General features: G+C 45.6%; 1 protein-coding gene across 1 annotated transcript in view; it reads left to right on the forward strand.

Moving 5' to 3' along the window:
* The first annotated feature begins 2,172 nt into the window (after positions 1-2,172).
* Positions 2,173-17,678, forward strand: part of Stk35 (serine/threonine kinase 35) — a 36,287-nt gene continuing 20,781 nt past the window's right edge. The window contains exons 1-3 of the mRNA XM_047540564.1: positions 2,173-2,545; positions 3,137-3,737; positions 16,381-17,130. Of these exons, the coding sequence (XP_047396520.1) occupies positions 2,240-2,545; positions 3,137-3,737; positions 16,381-17,093 (1,620 nt within the window). The 5' untranslated portion in view covers positions 2,173-2,239 and the 3' untranslated portion in view covers positions 17,094-17,130. The remainder of the gene's footprint in view (positions 2,546-3,136; positions 3,738-16,380; positions 17,131-17,678) is intronic.

The following is a 17,678-nucleotide window of genomic DNA, read 5'->3' on the forward strand; positions in this document are numbered from 1 at the left end:
CAGTCTGTGGTATTTTGTTATGGCAGCCCTAGAAAACTCATATAAGGGCCCCTAATCACCATTTCACAACCATCATAATAAAAATTGTTTCAAGCTTTTAGTTATTCATTTTTTGGATAAAAGTTCAAATGTACACATAAATTTTAAGAATAACAAAAAACTCACATACTTCTCACCCATAGAAATAGTTATATTTTGCCACATTCTCTTGTACATTTTCTGTGTGTACATGCATACACACACACACACACACACACACACACACACACATACAGGGTTTATATAATGTGTATATGTCCAAATGAGAATCATCAATGAATGCTAAAACCAGTGGATGAGAATCTAGTGACGAATAGGATATTTAGTCTCAAAATATAGTCCTATAAAAATACCTAACAGTTACAAAGGGAAAATGCAAATTTATGGTGGAGAACCCTGGCAGATTCAACTTTAACCAATGATCAAGGTTAATATCACCAATGTTGGGGCAAGCCAATGTCATGTGCTTCCTGATGTGAGGCACCGAGGACATAACTTTCTTTTAGTAGCATTCCTGTCAAAAAGTGCACAGTCTGAATCTACTTATGAGAAAATACCAGACAAATCCAATTTAGTGACATTCTACAAAATAACCTGCCAGTATTCTCCAAAAATGTCAAGGTCATGAAAGACAAAGGAAGGCTGAGTAGCTAACTGCCTTCCCAGGATTAAAGCAAACTAGAGACATGACAACTGAATTCAACAAGTGATCCTGAATGCAATCCAGGGAAATAGCCATAAAAGGCATTAATGCCACAATTAGCAAAACTTAAAATATGAATGGTGTATTAAAAGAATGTTCTCATAGTTAAAATTCCTGCTTTTGATCATTGTACTGAGATTGTATGAGAGTGTCTTTGCTCTTAACAAATCCAGAAAAAATATAAAGGAATAAAGGAATATGTCTGAAACTCTGATTTTGAAAAAAAGGACGTGTGTATTATACAGAGAGTATGCAAACTTGGCAAACGATAACAACGTATTTTTCTGGTAGAAAAGTGTGTGAGACGGGCTGGGATTGTGGTTCAGCAGTACAGCGCTTGCCTAGCACATGTGAGGCCCTGGGTTTGATCCTCAGCACCACATAAAAATAAAAAAATAAAATAAAGGTATTGTGCCCATCTACAATTAAAAAATATTTTTTAAAAGTATATGAGAGTTCTCTACTAGTCTTACAATTTATGTATACATTTGACATTTTATCAAAAAAAAAAAAAAAAAAAAAAAGAGAGAGAGATTTTTGGTGACCAAACACTATCAGAAGTGGCCTGTCCACAGCTCCCGGGAACTCTACAACTATTTTTTTTTTTTTTTTTGGCACGCTTATCTCTGGCTAAAATTACATTGTAATACATTGTGCGTTTAATGATTTTTATTGTGTGCAAGACCTGTTCTGGTCTAGGTGTTTTAAGGGGATAAGCACTTTGACTTTTCCAACTCTCCTTCCTACTTTACAGATGAAAAACAACGACAGAAGGTTGGTTAACTTGCCCAAAATAATCCAAGTGATTTGTCTCCTCCAGGGGTGAACAACTTCAACTAAGGCAGAGTCTGTCTCTGCTTTTTTTTCTCCGAGATTTGGAATGGTACGTAGCACATTCGGTAAATATCTGAAGATTTCAACTAAAATACGGGGCACCTACTGGAGAATGGAGTACCACGCAGTGAACAAAATATTTTTAAAAATTCATGCCTAAATGGAGCTTCCATGGGGCACTGTCGGGCCACACCCGATTAACCACCACTTTTCATTTGGTCCTATCAACCTTGGGAAGGCGGGCCCACTTTATTTTGCTGAGGAGGAAACAAGATCAGGAACGGGTAATGATTTGCCCAAGATCACTGGGCTGCGCAGGAGTGACAGTGAGCATTCCAACCCAGTCGGTGAGGTTCCCAGGCCCGAGCTGTGAATCAATCAAACTGACGAATCCAATCACCCAATCAGTATTTATGAGGCACCAACCGCGGGCGGTTAGTCCTCACGCACTTCTCGAGAGGAGAGGCGGTTGCGGTGCGCAGGCGGCTGCGTAGACCCTGAGGCCGCCGCGAATCGCGGGAATTTGGCGCGTATTTTTTGTTGGTTGGGTGTTCTCGCCGGTGATTGGGCCCCGGCTTAGCGTCCCGGGTGCGCTGGGTGGCGGCCGCTGCGTCGACCTTGGCAAGACCCGGGCGGCGCAGAACTGTGCTGGCCTCCCGGGGGATGGGCCACCAGGAGTCTCCGCTGACCCGTGCGGCGGCGGGAGGTGCAGCTTATATAAAAAGGTTATGTAAAGGGCTCAGCTGGCGCGAACACGTGGAGGGCCACGGGAACCTGGAAGCCTGGGCCTCCCCCGCGAGCGCCTCTGCCACCACCGGCGCAGCGGTGGGACCTGTCGCAAGCCTGACTCGGGCCGCCGCCTCCCGCGCAACTCGGTCCCGGAGGCAGCCCCAGCCCGGAGCGGACCATCCCCTGGCTAGGGCCCCAGGGGGGAAGCGGGCCGCCCGGAAGTGGAACGGTGCCGGCCAGGTAAGGACAGGCCGGCGGAGTAAAGGCAAGAGCCAGCTCTGGGGCTTCTGCCCGCTGCCTCGGCGCTGGCGGCGGGAAACGGGGTCTTTGGTTTGTCTCACTCGGAGAGGCCGAACTTTTGGTCCGTTTCCTCCACCCGCTGCCCTTGGGGACTTGGGTCGATCCTTTGGGCTCTGCTAGGTCTTAATTCAATGGACTGTTTACACCCCGGAGCACACAAAGCAGGACGCGGGGAGGGGGATCTCCAAGGGGACCAAGCTGGGAAAAATATTTGAACGGGCAGAATCCCTCCTTCAAGGCGCTTTTCATACATCGCGGAGGCTGCCGGTTCTTATTTTTCCGATTCCTACCGATAACTTAACGGAAAAAGTGGATAGTTTTTGCTTTTCTTTCCGGTTCACCCTCTGAGCCACTGCTTAGTGGTTCCGTCTTTCCCGCTTTCCCCTCCCTTCCCCGGTTCAATCCTCGGCAGTGGCTTCCGTCTTAAAGGGGCCGCGGCGGCCGGAGGAGGAGGAGGTGGGACGCTCCGCGGCCTACGCTCCTTGCCTCCCCGCCTCGGCCTGGTCGTTTAACTGATTCTTTCGCCCGCAGGTCACAATCCAAGGTCCCGCTCCTCCGCGTCCCGGGGCCGGACGGAGGGATGAGGCAGGGGGGGCCCGGGCAGCACCGTTGCTGCTCCCCCCGCCGCCCGCAGCCATGGAAACGGGGGAGGAGGACGGCGCCCGCAGAGGTACACAAAGCCTGGAGCGGAAAAGGCGAAGCCCAGTGCCGCGGGCGCCCAGCGCGAAGCTGAGGCCGGCGGCGGCGGCCCAAGCCATGAATCCGGTGGCGGCCGAGGTCCCGGGCGAGGCCTACCTGGCGAGGCGGCGGCCAGAGGGTGGCGGCGGGTCTGCGCGGCCGCGCTACAGCCTGTTGGCCGAGATCGGGCGCGGCAGCTACGGCGTGGTTTACGAGGCAGTGGCCGGGCGCAGCGGGGCCCGGGTGGCGGTCAAGAAGATCCGCTGCGACGCCCCCGAGAACGTGGAGCTGGCGCTGGCTGAATTCTGGGCCCTGACCAGCCTCAAGCGGCGCCACCAGAACGTCGTGCAGTTTGAGGAGTGCGTCCTGCAGCGCAACGGGCTAGCCCAGCGCATGAGTCACGGCAACAAGAGCTCGCAGCTTTACCTGCGCCTGGTGGAGACCTCGCTCAAAGGTAGGGACACGGTGGGCGCTCGCAGGGCCGGGACACCCGCCCTCCGGATCGCTGGGTCCTAACTGTCCCCGGGCCCCCTTGGCCCTGGTCCTGTCACCCTGGGCACAGACACACCCTCCTTTCCCAGGCCCAGGCATTGGGGCCCTCTTACCCTTGCTCAAGATCAGCCCCAGCCCCGAATGTTAACTGACTTTTTCATAACAAGAGCTCATTTAAATGCTGACCATTATCTTAGTAAGTAGTCAGCGTGCCGCTTTGTTTTTAAATGTCTAGCACTCATAAGATCTGATGGGGAGCAGAAGGGGTCCTGTTCTGGGTTGTTGGCAGAACTGCATGGGGAGCCCCCTCACCCTCTAAGGTTTCTTCTTTTTTCCCTCCTAAAACAAAAAGACACTTTCATCTGACCCACCCGCCCCCTCTCTGGTTCCAGGTTTCCTGACAACTCCAGCTCCACCCCCAAAACTCTTGCATTCCTAGTCTGCGTTTTCCTCTGAGCCCTTCATCTCAGAGCAGTCAGGAAAGCGGGTTGGCTTTCTGTCTTAGTCTTCTGGGGCATGCAGACTAATAACTCCCATAGGTGGACCTAGAACTGTCCCATAACAAACCACCAGACATCTTTTCCTGCCTTTTAACATGGTTAATCTTTTTCCTAACCTCAGAATCTGGGAAGTAATTTTATTTATGAAGAAAATTGGGCTCTGTGAGTCCAAGGAACTTGCAGCCCTGGGAGAACAAGTAACCAGGGATCTGTTCATGGAGGAAAAGAACAGTGGTCTCGAAAAGTGTGAAGAGACTCACTGAGATTGGAGAATCAAGGGGAAAATTAACTAATCTGAGTCCCAGGGTTGGTCTGAGCACTGAAGCGATTTTAGGTAATAATGTTATAAGTAAATTCTGTCCCATTTCTATAAATAGAAAAATTAAGGCTTAGAGGTGAACTTAATTTGATTAAGGTTAATCAGCTTGAAAGGGAAGTTGGACTATAACTCCTTGTTCTCATGTACTTAAGTAATGTTCTCATACTTAAGTAATGTGGACCCAGAGCTGTCTTTCAAGGCCTGAGTCCTTTCAAAATGAGTTAATTCTACTCTTCTACCTAAGAATGAATTTCTAAGAGTAAGTAGGATTTGTGGTTGGGTAGGCTGGTGTCCCAAAGTCTTTCTTGGAGCTTTGGCCCAATTTTTCTATAGAATCCCATTAGTCTATGCCAAGAGAACTCCTTGTTCTGTTTCAACTTATTTGTTTTGATGGTGGACTAGATGTCAAACCATATCACCTGGGGCCCTTTTCCAAAGTATACTTGTTACTTTGTTAGTCCCTGCCCCTTTCATTCTGAAAAAGTCCATCATTCCCCCAGAGTGATGCTTTTGTTTTGAAAAGACTCTTGGGACATTGCTTCTACCTTGCCTGTGATCCAGGAGCGCATCACTTATTTTTAAGTCATTCTTTCTCAGGTGTTTCACCATGGTTAATGAATGGTCTGGATTTCATACTTCAGGGCTGTTGTGGGATGTGGGAATTTTGCTTTGCTGAACACTCCCTTTTATCTTTAGTTCATTGATGCCAGTTTTGAAATTTTAACCTCAATTTACAGTTCTTGTTTACTCTCTCAAAATATAAATACCTGGAAATTTTCCTTACAGGTAGAAGAATTTTTAAGAATCCTACAGTGATCAAGAGCAGCAGAGAATAGTGGTTAATACTGTGGACTTTGGAGTTAGACTTATATTCAGTCCTGAACTAGTGTACAGGACATGGGATAAGTTGTCTAAAACCTGTGAGGCACATACCTGTATCTGTAAGGTCATAGAGTTGCTGTGTACACTGGGAATGTCAATAAGTGCTCCAGATAAGGAGGAATTCACTGCCTCAGTAACTTCAGGCTGCATTCTGAACCCTTTTCCACCAACCCCCAATTTTTTTTTTTTTTGTTTTTTTTTGTTTGTTTGTTTTTCCTGGTACTAGGAATTGAACCCAGGGGTACCCTACCCTAAACCTTTTTATTTTTTTGAGGGAGGGCCTCTCTGAGTTGTGCAGACTGACCTTGAACTCAGTCCTCCTGCCTCAGCCTCCTGAGTGGCTGGAATTATAGGCATGAGGTACTGAGATTCATGTTCTTGAAGTTTCCCAACTTGACTGTGGACCACATCTTATTTCCTGTGTTAGCAACACCAACTTCACAAAATCTCTGATGTTTTCATCCTGCCTTTGCAAACTAAAACTAGAGAAATAAAATAGTTTGCTTTAGACCACATACTTAATATTGTCCCTTTTACTCATTTAGAGTCTTCAGAATATTTGAGCCTCTACAGTGTTCTGGGCTCAGGATAACAATGAAGAAAATGTATTTTCTCTACTTATGGAAATGACAGTCAAGCTTCATTGTCCTTGTTAATTTACCAAGTAGCAAACAAGCAATCATTTTGCTTATGTAATATTAAAGTGGGGAACAAAGATCCAAGTATCTCCAGGTTAAGTTTTCCTGATTCGAGCTTCCAAGATTTAGTGGTCTTGATCAGGATTTACAGCCTACCTATCCTGTCCAGTAAGTTAGAGCAGGAAGGAACCCTAGAGATGACCTAATTCAGACCTCATTAAACAGAAAAGTCCTTTGCAGATACCCTCTGCTCCATCTCCTGCAATTTAGAAGGATTTTGAAATTAGACCAAAGTGATGATAATCTGCCCTGAAGTCTCAATGGAAGCAGATGCCCATATTTTTTACCAGGCCCCTACAGTGATATTTGAAGGGGTAGTACAACCCCCACTGCACTCCCATAATAATCTCCTTGCTAACTTACTTATAGAGTTCGAAGAATTGCATGGTGGTCGAGATCACTGGAGGAAATGGCAGGTTAGGTCATTAGCACTGTAGAGATTATTGTAGAATTTAGAGATAATCAGGAGTTAGGGGAGAAGGTGGGCTTGAAAAAAGGAACCCTTGGGCTGAGGATAGGCAGAGATCAGAGTATAGTCAAATTTACTCTTGGGCCAGTGGATTGGTTATTTTTTCTCCCTGTCATCTCAGCTGTCTAGTGAATGCACAGAAGGCATGTCTGTAGTCTCAGGAAATTACTTGATGTATAAATGACCCAAAATTTAAAAAAAAAAAAAAAAAAGGAAAGAAACTTTTTACAGTGCTCTTGGTCTAATACCGGTCCTGCTTTGGTAAACTTCGTGCATCACATTTTTCCTTTCTAAGCCAGGACCAACCAAGTCCTACCCAGAAGCACTTTATAGAGAACAGAAGCTATAGAGTCAAAAGACTATGGCCTGAGTTTCATAAGGAAGGAAACTGGAGCTCAGAAAGAACAGAGCTTGCCAAAAATGAGTTAGTGGCAGCACTGAAACCAGCCTTTTAAAGAGTGACTTTTTAAAACCAACTTTTAACAGTCCTACAAATTACTTGGTTGATGAGTTGGTGTCTGTGTCTTTGTTTAGCTTTGAAGTACTTTTCACATAAAAGAGGAATTAAGGCATCCCTTGCTTTCCATTGCTACATGGCCCTGTTTTGATTGCACCTAAAACAAAGTTCAAGATCCCTGCCACTTAGAAGACAGCAGGCAAGTCTGGCTGCAAACTCAGAAACTCTGTCCCTCTAAATCCTTCTGACAAACAGCAAGTGAGGAGCCCCTCCCCAGACACAAAGTAAAATTAGGATCAGCTCTTAAGACTGACAAAACTAGACATTTGAAAACTGGGATCTTAGCCTATCCCCGTCTTGGTAAGACACTAGTTCTACTTTACCAGTTGTTTGATATTTATGACTCAAGTGTTCTTTAGGTAGCTTGAGATGGTGGGAACCCAAGTCCTTGGGAAGTGGTCTTACTTGCTTACCAACAGAATGGCCACCATGATCTGGGCTGTGATACTAGAAGGGTCTATGCATAGCTTGCCCCATGAGGTACACACATGCCCGGGTGGACAGAACGATGCAAGGACATGAGTGGTGACAGCCTAGAAAACAGGTTCTCTCTGGGAATTTAGTTAGAAGTGTTGGGGAGCAGGGAACACAAGTGACTGAGGAAAGAACTGACGTGGGGAAGGCCAGGGTCTTAGCAATGGATTGGGTGTCTGCGAGCTCTTTTAGACTGTTGAGTGTCTGGGGAATTGTGGGGGCTTACAGGGCAGGGCCTCCCCTTGCCCAGGCTCCTGGAAAGCATTTTTGAATTCTGTACTGTAGCTTAGGCCTTCAGGGTTTATAGAGTCCCCAGGTAAACTGGGCTGGATGGAAGGTGATCTTTGGCTACCCTGCCAGATAAGTAAATTAACAGGTTACAATAGAACACTGAACTTGGAGTCAAGTTTTAGTCCATTTTTCACCCTGTTCATAAAACTTGCTGATATGTGCCAGGTGCTCTGCTTTCTACCTGTTAACTTCATTTAGCCCTTAGAACCACATTTGAAAGTCAACACTGTGGTTATCTTTTATAGGTGAAGCAACAGGTTAATGAAATGGTCCACCGTAAAACAGCTAAGCAAGTAACCAAGCCAGGACCGGCACAGGCATTCCGATTTGAGTCTGCTTTCTTAACTGCTATGGGCTGGACAGTTGGGACAAGTGGCTTAAGTTCTGAGTTGTTCTGTTTTTCTTGGTTTTAAAATGGGCATAATCATATTTAGAGGCTAATAGTTACTGTTTGTTTAATTATATATTAATCAGTGTTTGTGGCACTGCTCGCTTTCTGTGTGCATTGGGAATTTTTAGGTAACAGCCCCAGGAGATAGAAACGACTCTTCCTTAATTGAGAGCTTTGGTTAATTGGGGTTGCATTGGGTAAGGCTTTTAATAGTGCAAACTCTCAAGGAGAGCCTAACTTCTAGTAGAACTCAGTTCACCTTGAAGTTATCCTTTGGTGGTATTCTTTAGACTGGGAACCCTCCTCAGTGACTCCAATTCTGGACCCTGACCTAGTTGTCTTTAATTTACATATTCTGCATGCCTTAGTTACCACACACAGGCTCCTGCTCCTTGCGTACTTGATTGAAGTCAAGTCAGTGGAGACGCAGGTGATGGATAGAGTATTTTGTTTATTACAACGAGCTTGATGAAGGGTCAGCTTCCCAGTAGTTGATTTACGGGGCAGTCTGGAGGAGATGGGTGATCACAGATGGTGGGTACCTTCTCACAGGCAGTTTGCAGAGCGAGGCATATCTGATCCTAATCAGACACCTGGTCTCCAGGTGCTTCAGTTCTGCAAATCTCAAGAACAAAGATTATTTCCTTGGGCTCTTCTTGTCACTGATTAGTTTGTGGGGCTGTTCCTGACATGTTATACAATGGACCTGCAAGAGGGAGTAGCTGTCCCTAGGCCCCCTTGCTGATCATCAGCCTCACAGTAATGAAAGAAAAGGGATCACCTGATCACCGACAAGCTTCAGGTAAGAGTAAATGGGAAGTCGGCTCAAGGTCCCGTCTCACTGTTCAGCTTCGCTTCTACTTTTTTCATGTTCGTTTTATAAATCTGTCCAACTCATAACACCCATTCTTGAACACCTATTATGTGCATGCACTATATTGGGGGAACCCTCGGACTTGGTTTTAGTCCTCCGTATGTGCCCAGTCTAATGGAGGAGACAGTTATGTTATAGCACATGTGACTTCACTGCAACCTATGAGGAGTGCTGTAGGGAACCAGCTGCTGGAAATGTGGACTCAAGAGGGAAGAGGGATGAATTGTAAAGGTCAGAAATGACCTGGCAAAAGCCGAGGCTTGCGTATGTGGCCACTGGAGAAATTCTTGAACCAAGAATGCCATGGATTATTCCCGCTCTGCTTGGCTGGCAGAATACACACTTTACCCAGATCCCCAGTAATGTTCCAACTGGTGATTGCTTGTCCCTCAGTATTTTCATGTTCATTTTCTCATTTAATCCTCTCCTGAGAAATTAGTGTTTTTGTTACCTGATGTTACAAATGAGAAAAATGGAGATGCATCAATGTCAAATAACTTGTCCAATATGACACTAGTGAAGGATAGAGCCCTCCTTTTATAAACAGATGTTCTCTGCAGTTTCTCAGCTCTTGATATGCTGTCTTATGACCAATGTGGTCATATTGGATGACTGCCACTGGTGTTCAGAGACCTTAAAATAATTAACACCCAGTAGTCATCTGCTCTGGTGTCTAGGCACTGTGCTAGGTGCTTCAGATGTCACAAGCCTTACAAGAGCCCATTAATGGCAGTGTTCTTTCCAGTTTATGGAAAGTGAAACAGATTCTTTGGATCTTGGGTCATAATAGAAAGCAGGGGCTAGAGGGAAATGCTGATACCAGGCCTGCAGGCTGCAGGTTCATTCTTGGCCTCTGTAGGACACTGTATCTTGCCTGGCAGCCTTTGAAAACAGATCTATTTAACTAATTTTAGGAAGTCTTTTGGGCACACCCCATGGTGTTGACATGGTACCCAACCTTTTATGTAGTGTCGTGGCACAGCCTCAAATCATTGAAATTGGGCAGCAGAATTGGTCTAAATACTCATTGTTCTTGGGAAGACATGGTGGGGGCTTTCCTTCACCCTGTCAGGACTGATCTTTAGCTGAACCACTTTAAAAGATTTTAGCATACAATGCTTAACTAACTAAAGCAAAGCTAGTCATAACTTATTCAAACTACATTTTTATCTCTAATTTTTTCTTTAACATAACTTTACAATATTCTGCTCTTTTTTCCCCTTCACATTAAAACTTGTTTATGATGTGTTATGACTTTTGCTTTAAGTTTCTGTTGACATATAACATGACCCTTGAAAGCATTCAACCAAGTGGCAAATATCATAATTAACTGTTACCATTCTTAGACATTTTAGTTGTTTTCAATTCTTTACTTTTATTATGCTATGTGGAATACTGGTTCTGGGTGTTCTGGGTGTTTAGGGGGTGTCTTGTTGGTGGTAGGGTTTTTTGTTGTTGTTGTTTTGGTTGTTTTAATATTTTTGGTACTTTTAGTATAAATTCCTAGGATGGGATTTTTATTTTTTATTTAGTTTTTGCTACCAGGAATTGAACGCAGGGTGTGTTTTACTGCTGGGCTATGTCCCCAGACCCTTTTTTTTTTTTTTTTTTTTTAACTTTTTATTTTGAGATACGGTCTCACTAAGTTGCCAAGGCTGGCCCCAAACTTGTGGTCCTCCTGCCTCGGCCTCCTGAGTCTTGGGATTACAGGTGTGCACCACCATGCCTGGCTAGAGTGGGATTTTTTTGTCAAATCGATTGAGTATTTTTAAGACTCGTGGTACGTACTACTGAATTGTTATCATCCCAGAACATTTAGGTAAAAATCATAATCAGTCCTCTATTGAAAAGAAGTGAATCTGCATGTTGTGTATTTGGACCATCAGCACCAGGGCCTTGATGCACATCAGATTCCTCAGTACATGCATCAGTCTGCTCACAAGGCGCTTGTGCCTGCAGGGGAATCAGAACACCCGGGTGTGAGATTCTGCTGGGGCACTAAGAGGCAGTAGTAGAGCATCCTGAGGTTCCGTGCTGTGGAGACTCTAGCTCCTGCCCCTCACCAGCTCTGGGACTATAGATGGGCAAGTTGCTTATTTTTTGAGCCTTAATTAAGGCTATAAAGGAGGATGTTACTCAGAATATATGGGAGTCTGGAGTAAGAAGAGAGGACTGGCCAGAGTACTCTCTTGACTTGGTTTCCATCAGATGAGATAAAACACTAAATTCTGTTGATCCTAAACCTCCAAGTCTCTCTCATTCCCTCTCCCTTCCTTTGGTTGAGAACCTTCTGACGAGTCTCCTGACTACTCGCCTATCTTCCATCTCCAGCCCCTCATGCCTCCAGAGGGAACTTTTTCCATCAATTATCTAAGACAGACCAGCTCTGAGATGAGAAGTTGACTTAGTCCATGGTATGTCATAATGTTGTCAACAGTCTGTAAGGGCTTAAATGCCATGTCTAAACTTGATGACTTCTTACACTCGGTGAGCAGTGTATCTTTCTAAAATAAATTGAGACTTTTGAGTCATTTCCATTTCTTAGCATCTCAGTCTGCCCCAGAACATCTCCAGCCTCACCCTGCCCAGCGTTGCATCTCTTCTGTGACTCCCTGGACTCCTGTGACCTTAGCTGTGCCTTCACATCACCTTCCTGGGAGAGACAGCTGAAGGGTCTCTTTAGTTATTCCCAGCCTGCCTTTCTCTCCTTTTCTGTCCCCAGTCCTCAGGCAGAATGGGGCCTTGCTGGCTCTTACATTTGTACACATCATGCTTCTCCCAACCAGCAGCCTTTGTAGGGGCAGAGACTGCATCTTAACTCATCTCTCATCGCTGGAGTCTGACAAGCCATGTGTGTGCAGGAACTGTTTGAATGGAATTGACAAGAAACTGGACCTCCTACCTCTGGAGATGTCTTGGGAACTAATTGGCTTATAAACTCCAGGGCGTTTTGTATCTTCCCAGGAGGTGCATGCTTATGCAAAGCTCACACCGCTGTCCTCACGTGGAGCCTGCTGGCCTACAGTTTCTCAGTAAAGCAGGGCACATTTTATTGAAAGATTTCATTAGTTTATTTGCACCTGCTTGGTTTGGAGGGTTTGTTTGTTTTTTGTTTTCTGTCTCCTTGTGAACTGTGACATAGAATATTTTGAAATATGAAATCTGTTTTGTGGCCACCTGACTTCGGTGGGCCTGCCTCTTTAATCAAAGTGCATGGTTCGGCCTTCTGTGAACTGGGAGGCAGCATTATTAGATGAACTTGGCCGTGGAGGCTCAGATCCTACCAAACACTCCCCATAGTGCTCTTGGGCAGGTTACTTAGCTTTTCTCGCCCTTAGTTTCCTCACCTAGAAAATGTGCAGTAGGCGGTGAGATAAGACGGCTCAGGTAATGACATTGTGTCTGAAACCCAGTGAGCACTCGGGTTCATGTTCTCAAATTCTTGTCACTTCCAAGTAACATCCTCAATATTTTCTCCCTCTCTGGAATAGAAGCTCAGTTTTTAACTCTGAATGCCCCCCCTCCTGCCCGCCACTGCCCAGTACTGAGGATAGAGCCCAGGGCACTCTGCCATTGAGCTAAATCCCCAGCCCTTTCTTAAATTTTTAAAAATTTTAGAGACAGGGTCTCTCTAAGTTGCCAGGCTGGCCTTGCACTTGCCATTTTGTTGCCTCAACCTCCTGAGTCTCTGGGATTATAGGTGCTGCTGCTCCTGGCATTTCACTCTTAATTTTATTAGAGCCTGTCAGATTGTACCAGACGAGGAAATTATAAAAACCTAAGTTTTTATTTGTTTCTATCAGCTAAAAATACTGAATTTCACATGGGAATTATAGAAGTTGCCCATTCCAATAGTACATCTTGAAAGTGGGAAAATAACCACAGGCTTGGTTGGGGACCCACTGGATGCTCTGAGGTAGGCCTGAGCTCCATCAGTCCCTGCTCTGACAGATGGACCACTGTGACATTTTGGTCTTCAGGAATTAGTGTCATTTCAGAACCAGTGTTCTGTAATCCCCGATAGTTTGACCATTTTCTCTTTCCCAGTACACACCTGGTAAATGACTCAGGTCGTCCCTCTGGGGATGCTGGAGAACTGAGAAATCTAACCCGCCCCTGCCCCGCACCCCCCAGCGTTTGCAAAGTGAGCTAGCATTTCTCATGACCAAATAGAAGTTGAACCATGAGTTGTTAATGAGCTGTCTGGTCTAATTTAATTAAAATTGAAATAAAATAAACTAGGGCCCTGCCTGGTCAGAGAAAGAGGTTCCCTGGGAAGTTGGGCAAGAGTGGCCTTTGGGCTGTCCTTAGGTGGACGTTTACTTGTATCTTGAAGACTTAACTCTGAAGGCTCGTTTGGTGGTCACAGTTAGCAATTCCGGCACACATTTGGCAGAGATAGGGGATCTTTTTAGGTAGAGAGACCACCCCAAGTAAAAGTGGCCTGCACTAGCTAGAACTTAGGTCTTAGTTGTTATTGCCTAAGAAATGTGATATAATTATCCACTTTCATTTTCTGATCTAAGAGTCATCTTCTGCCTCACATGCAAGAACTTGATTCTGGGTCTATACCCCTGAGATTATTGAAATCATGACTTCCAAGGACCTGGTTGGGGTTTGGTGGCAAAGAGAATGTTAGTCATGATCAGTGATTCCTCCAAAGTGCCTTTGTCCTCTGCAAAATTTCATATAATTGTATTTCATGTAATCTGTGACTTAATTTATGGCGATCATGTGCTGTAGATGTCATTTTCAAATTTGATCAATGAGAAGATGGAGCCACCAAAAAAGACTGATGCTCAGGTTCAGGGACCAGGGTTCTAGCCATCTGCCCTCATACCTCAATTTTCCCCGCAAACTAAGAATCCACCCACAAGTTAGTGGAGAGAGTTGGGGAATGCACCCAGACTCCTTGCTTCTGGGTCTGTGCTCCCCCTCTTAGGTCACCCTGGCTTGCTTTACCACAGAAGAGCACAAATGTGGGGTGCTGTCCATGTCCCCTCCCTTTGGTCATAAGGTAGCCAGGAGACCCGGGCAGGCCTTCTGCCTTACGTAAGGGCCAAAATTCTAACCTCTTCCATTTTTCTGGTGTGCAGAAGCTGAAATAAACCCAAGGCCCTTGTGTGCTCAGAGTAGTTCTGTCTCTGGGACAAGTAGCTGTACTCCCAGGTTTTCCATTCTGTCACTGATGCCATTTCGGCTTCTGAGAATGCTTCCGCCCAGTGTTTTCCTCCCCATACCCAGCCCCTCCTTTAGCGCCTCCTAAGCTTACTTAGCTCACTCCTCAGAGCAGGCTCCTTGGTCCAGGGGTCCCCCCTGCCCCACCCACGGACTAATTTCAGGCACTTTTTTGGCCCTTATTTTCTTTCCCTGGATTCTTGTGACCTAGACCTACATTATGGTCTGTTTGGTAGACTTGTTTTCTTTTTTTCTTCCATTGCCATAGTTACCAGCTTTGTATATAAAATAATCATCGTTCCCCACCCTTTATTCTCCCACCAGAAGTTTCACTGTTTTCTGATGTGGCCTTTGCAGAAGGAATTTGATGACTTTTAATCTTTTCCTTTCTGGCTGTACCACCAGGAAGCCTTCCTCTTCTTTTTCTTTCTCTCTCCTTCAGTCTAGATAGATTGGGGCTTTAGGTCGCTGCTTCATTTTGCAGTGTTTTTAGGTAGAGAGCCTCAGCCTGCTTCCCAGTGACCTAGAAAGAGGATTACGAGAGGGGAAACTACTGATCTTTAAAAAAAAAAAAAAAAAAGAAGAAGAAGAAGAAGAAGCCATCTGCCCTAGACTGGTTCTACCTGTATTACTTTGTGAGTAATAGAAACAAATGAATTAATTGCAGGGGAAGTGAGGTATGTTAGGTTATAGTCAAAACCTAAAACTTTTGTCAAATCACAGAGGCTCAATCTGGAACTCCCCAACCTCTGGCTTTGGTAGACCATGAGCCTTGGTAATTTCAGGGTTGTTTGGGGTAGTAGGGACTCATCTGGATCACTGATTGTCTTTGTAGTAAGGTACGGTAAAATCAGTGACTGGTAAAAAGCATCCTTTGGCAGAGGAGGTTCAGCTCCTGTCATTGGGAAGGTGGCTACACCATACTGGGACCTGAAGGCTTGTTTTCAGATCCTGGCTGTTACAGATGACCCAGGGCAAGTTGCTACAGTTGTAACCCTAGCCAAATTTTCATTAGCAAAATAAACATCTGCCTACTTAGACAACTTTTAGGGCACTTGTCATCAAATAACTTTCACATAAGTGTTCAGTGTGCTGTCAGTTGCTTTATAAAGAATGTTGGGATTTGCTTGGAGATACTAGTCCTCAGCTTTCCTGCTTTCAAGCCCACACAACTAAATTCTGCCTTACACATCTACTCCAGACTTCTGTTTACCCTTTCCTACTTGGTTCATTCCTGTGTCCCATTGTCTGTGCCATCTCAGCCTAGAGTTACCTTCTTATTTCCTTCTGCTGGTCCACTGCCTGTCCTTTAAAGGGCAATTCAGGTCCTGCCCACTCTTCATTGTTGATACAGGTTGACCTTACTGCTGACCTACAGCTTATGGTGGTTGCTATCGCAGATACCTGCCCCCTTGAAACTAAGCTAACTTTGTAGTCAGGCCCATGTTGCCCTCTTGACTTGCAGTGGGCATGTGGTGGGCTAGCGGAAGATATTGCTGGGTTGGAGGGGGCTTCTGAAATAATTTGTGCCATTCTTCCTACATCAATGGAGTCCTCACACAAGTCAGGAAAGAAGGGAGGGTCATTTGCCTGGCGTAGAGTATAGTGATAATAGAAACAGCAAACACCCTGCAGTCTGCTCCTGTGCTTCACCTTGTCTCATCTTCCCAGCAGCCCTGGGAGGTGTGGGTGCTTGATGCTCCCTATTCAGAAGCAGTAAAGAAAAAAATGGCTTCCCAGTCAACCATGTAAGCAGTAACCTGAGCTCCTACCCAGACCTCTTGATTCTACACCCCAGGTGCTTGACACCAGTCTGCTCCGTGTCATACCTAGACTTAGCCTATGTGGTTAGAAACACTCCTGCATGTCTATAGTTGGCTTGATGCCAATTGTGTAGGAATTGGAGGAATTATTTGTCACCACCATCATTTTTAACATAGTGCATTGTTTTGGTTCAAAAGTGATGTGAACACATCCATCTCACTCGAGCTCTTTCCTGTCCTTTGGTTTAGGAGAAAGGATCCTGGGCTATGCCGAGGAGCCCTGCTATCTCTGGTTTGTCATGGAGTTCTGTGAAGGTGGAGACCTGAATCAGTACGTTCTGTCTCGGAGGCCGGACCCAGCCACCAACAAAAGCTTCATGCTACAGCTCACCAGCGCCATTGCCTTCCTGCACAAAAACCACATCGTGCACAGGGACCTAAAACCAGACAACATCCTCATCACAGAGCGCTCCGGCACCCCTATCCTCAAGGTGGCGGACTTTGGACTGAGCAAGGTCTGTGCTGGGCTGGCACCTCGAGGCAAAGAGGGCAATCAAGACAACAAAAATGTGAATGTGAATAAATACTGGCTGTCCTCAGCCTGTGGCTCAGACTTCTACATGGCCCCTGAAGTCTGGGAGGGACACTACACGGCCAAGGCGGACATCTTTGCCCTGGGCATTATCATCTGGGCAATGATAGAAAGAATCACTTTCATTGACTCTGAGACCAAGAAAGAGCTCCTGGGGACCTACATTAAACAGGGGACTGAGATCGTCCCTGTTGGTGAGGCGCTGCTAGAAAACCCAAAGATGGAGTTGCACATCCCTCAGAAACGTAGGACTTCCATGTCTGAGGGGATCAAGCAGCTCTTGAAAGATATGTTAGCTGCTAACCCACAGGACCGGCCTGATGCCTTTGAACTTGAAACCAGAATGGACCAGGTCACATGTGCTGCTTAAAATTCAGGGCTGACCATCTTGGGTGTTTTTAAACTAGGTGAGTGCTCCCTTCTTGTCACCCTGGGCCCTGGGTGGGCTCTGGAGAGTTGGGGAGAAGACAGGGTTGATGAGAAGTAAGTCTTGTTATTTGCCCCCAAGTCTTGATGAAGAAAGAGGTGGGATTATTGGAACATAAGTTGGGAAGCATAGGGGAGTCTTCGGAGAGGACATTGTGTTTGGGTTAAATTTTATAAGAAACACCCCATCAAGTAGTAAATGCAAACAGGAGTAAGCATGACCAATCCTATCCTTCCAGTTCACACATCTGATTCTACATTGTTTAGGTCTATCTGACTCTACATTGTTTTGATCTGACTGCGGTTAGGGGTCATCTGACTGCTCTTTTCACTGGTCTTCTGCTCTTTTTACTCCATGTTGGTCTGAGCACCTCCTCATCATACTTGGAATATGTAGTTTTCAGGCTGGGGATATAACTCAGTTGGTAGAGTGCTTGCCTCGCAAGTACAAGGCCCTGGGTTCAATCCTCAGCACCGCAAAAAAAAAAAAATGTAGTTTTCAGTGATTATATGACATCCCATTATATAG

Source organism: Sciurus carolinensis, chromosome 2 (genome assembly GCF_902686445.1).
Source record: "Sciurus carolinensis chromosome 2, mSciCar1.2, whole genome shotgun sequence".
Lineage (NCBI taxonomy): Eukaryota > Metazoa > Chordata > Mammalia > Rodentia > Sciuridae > Sciurus > Sciurus carolinensis.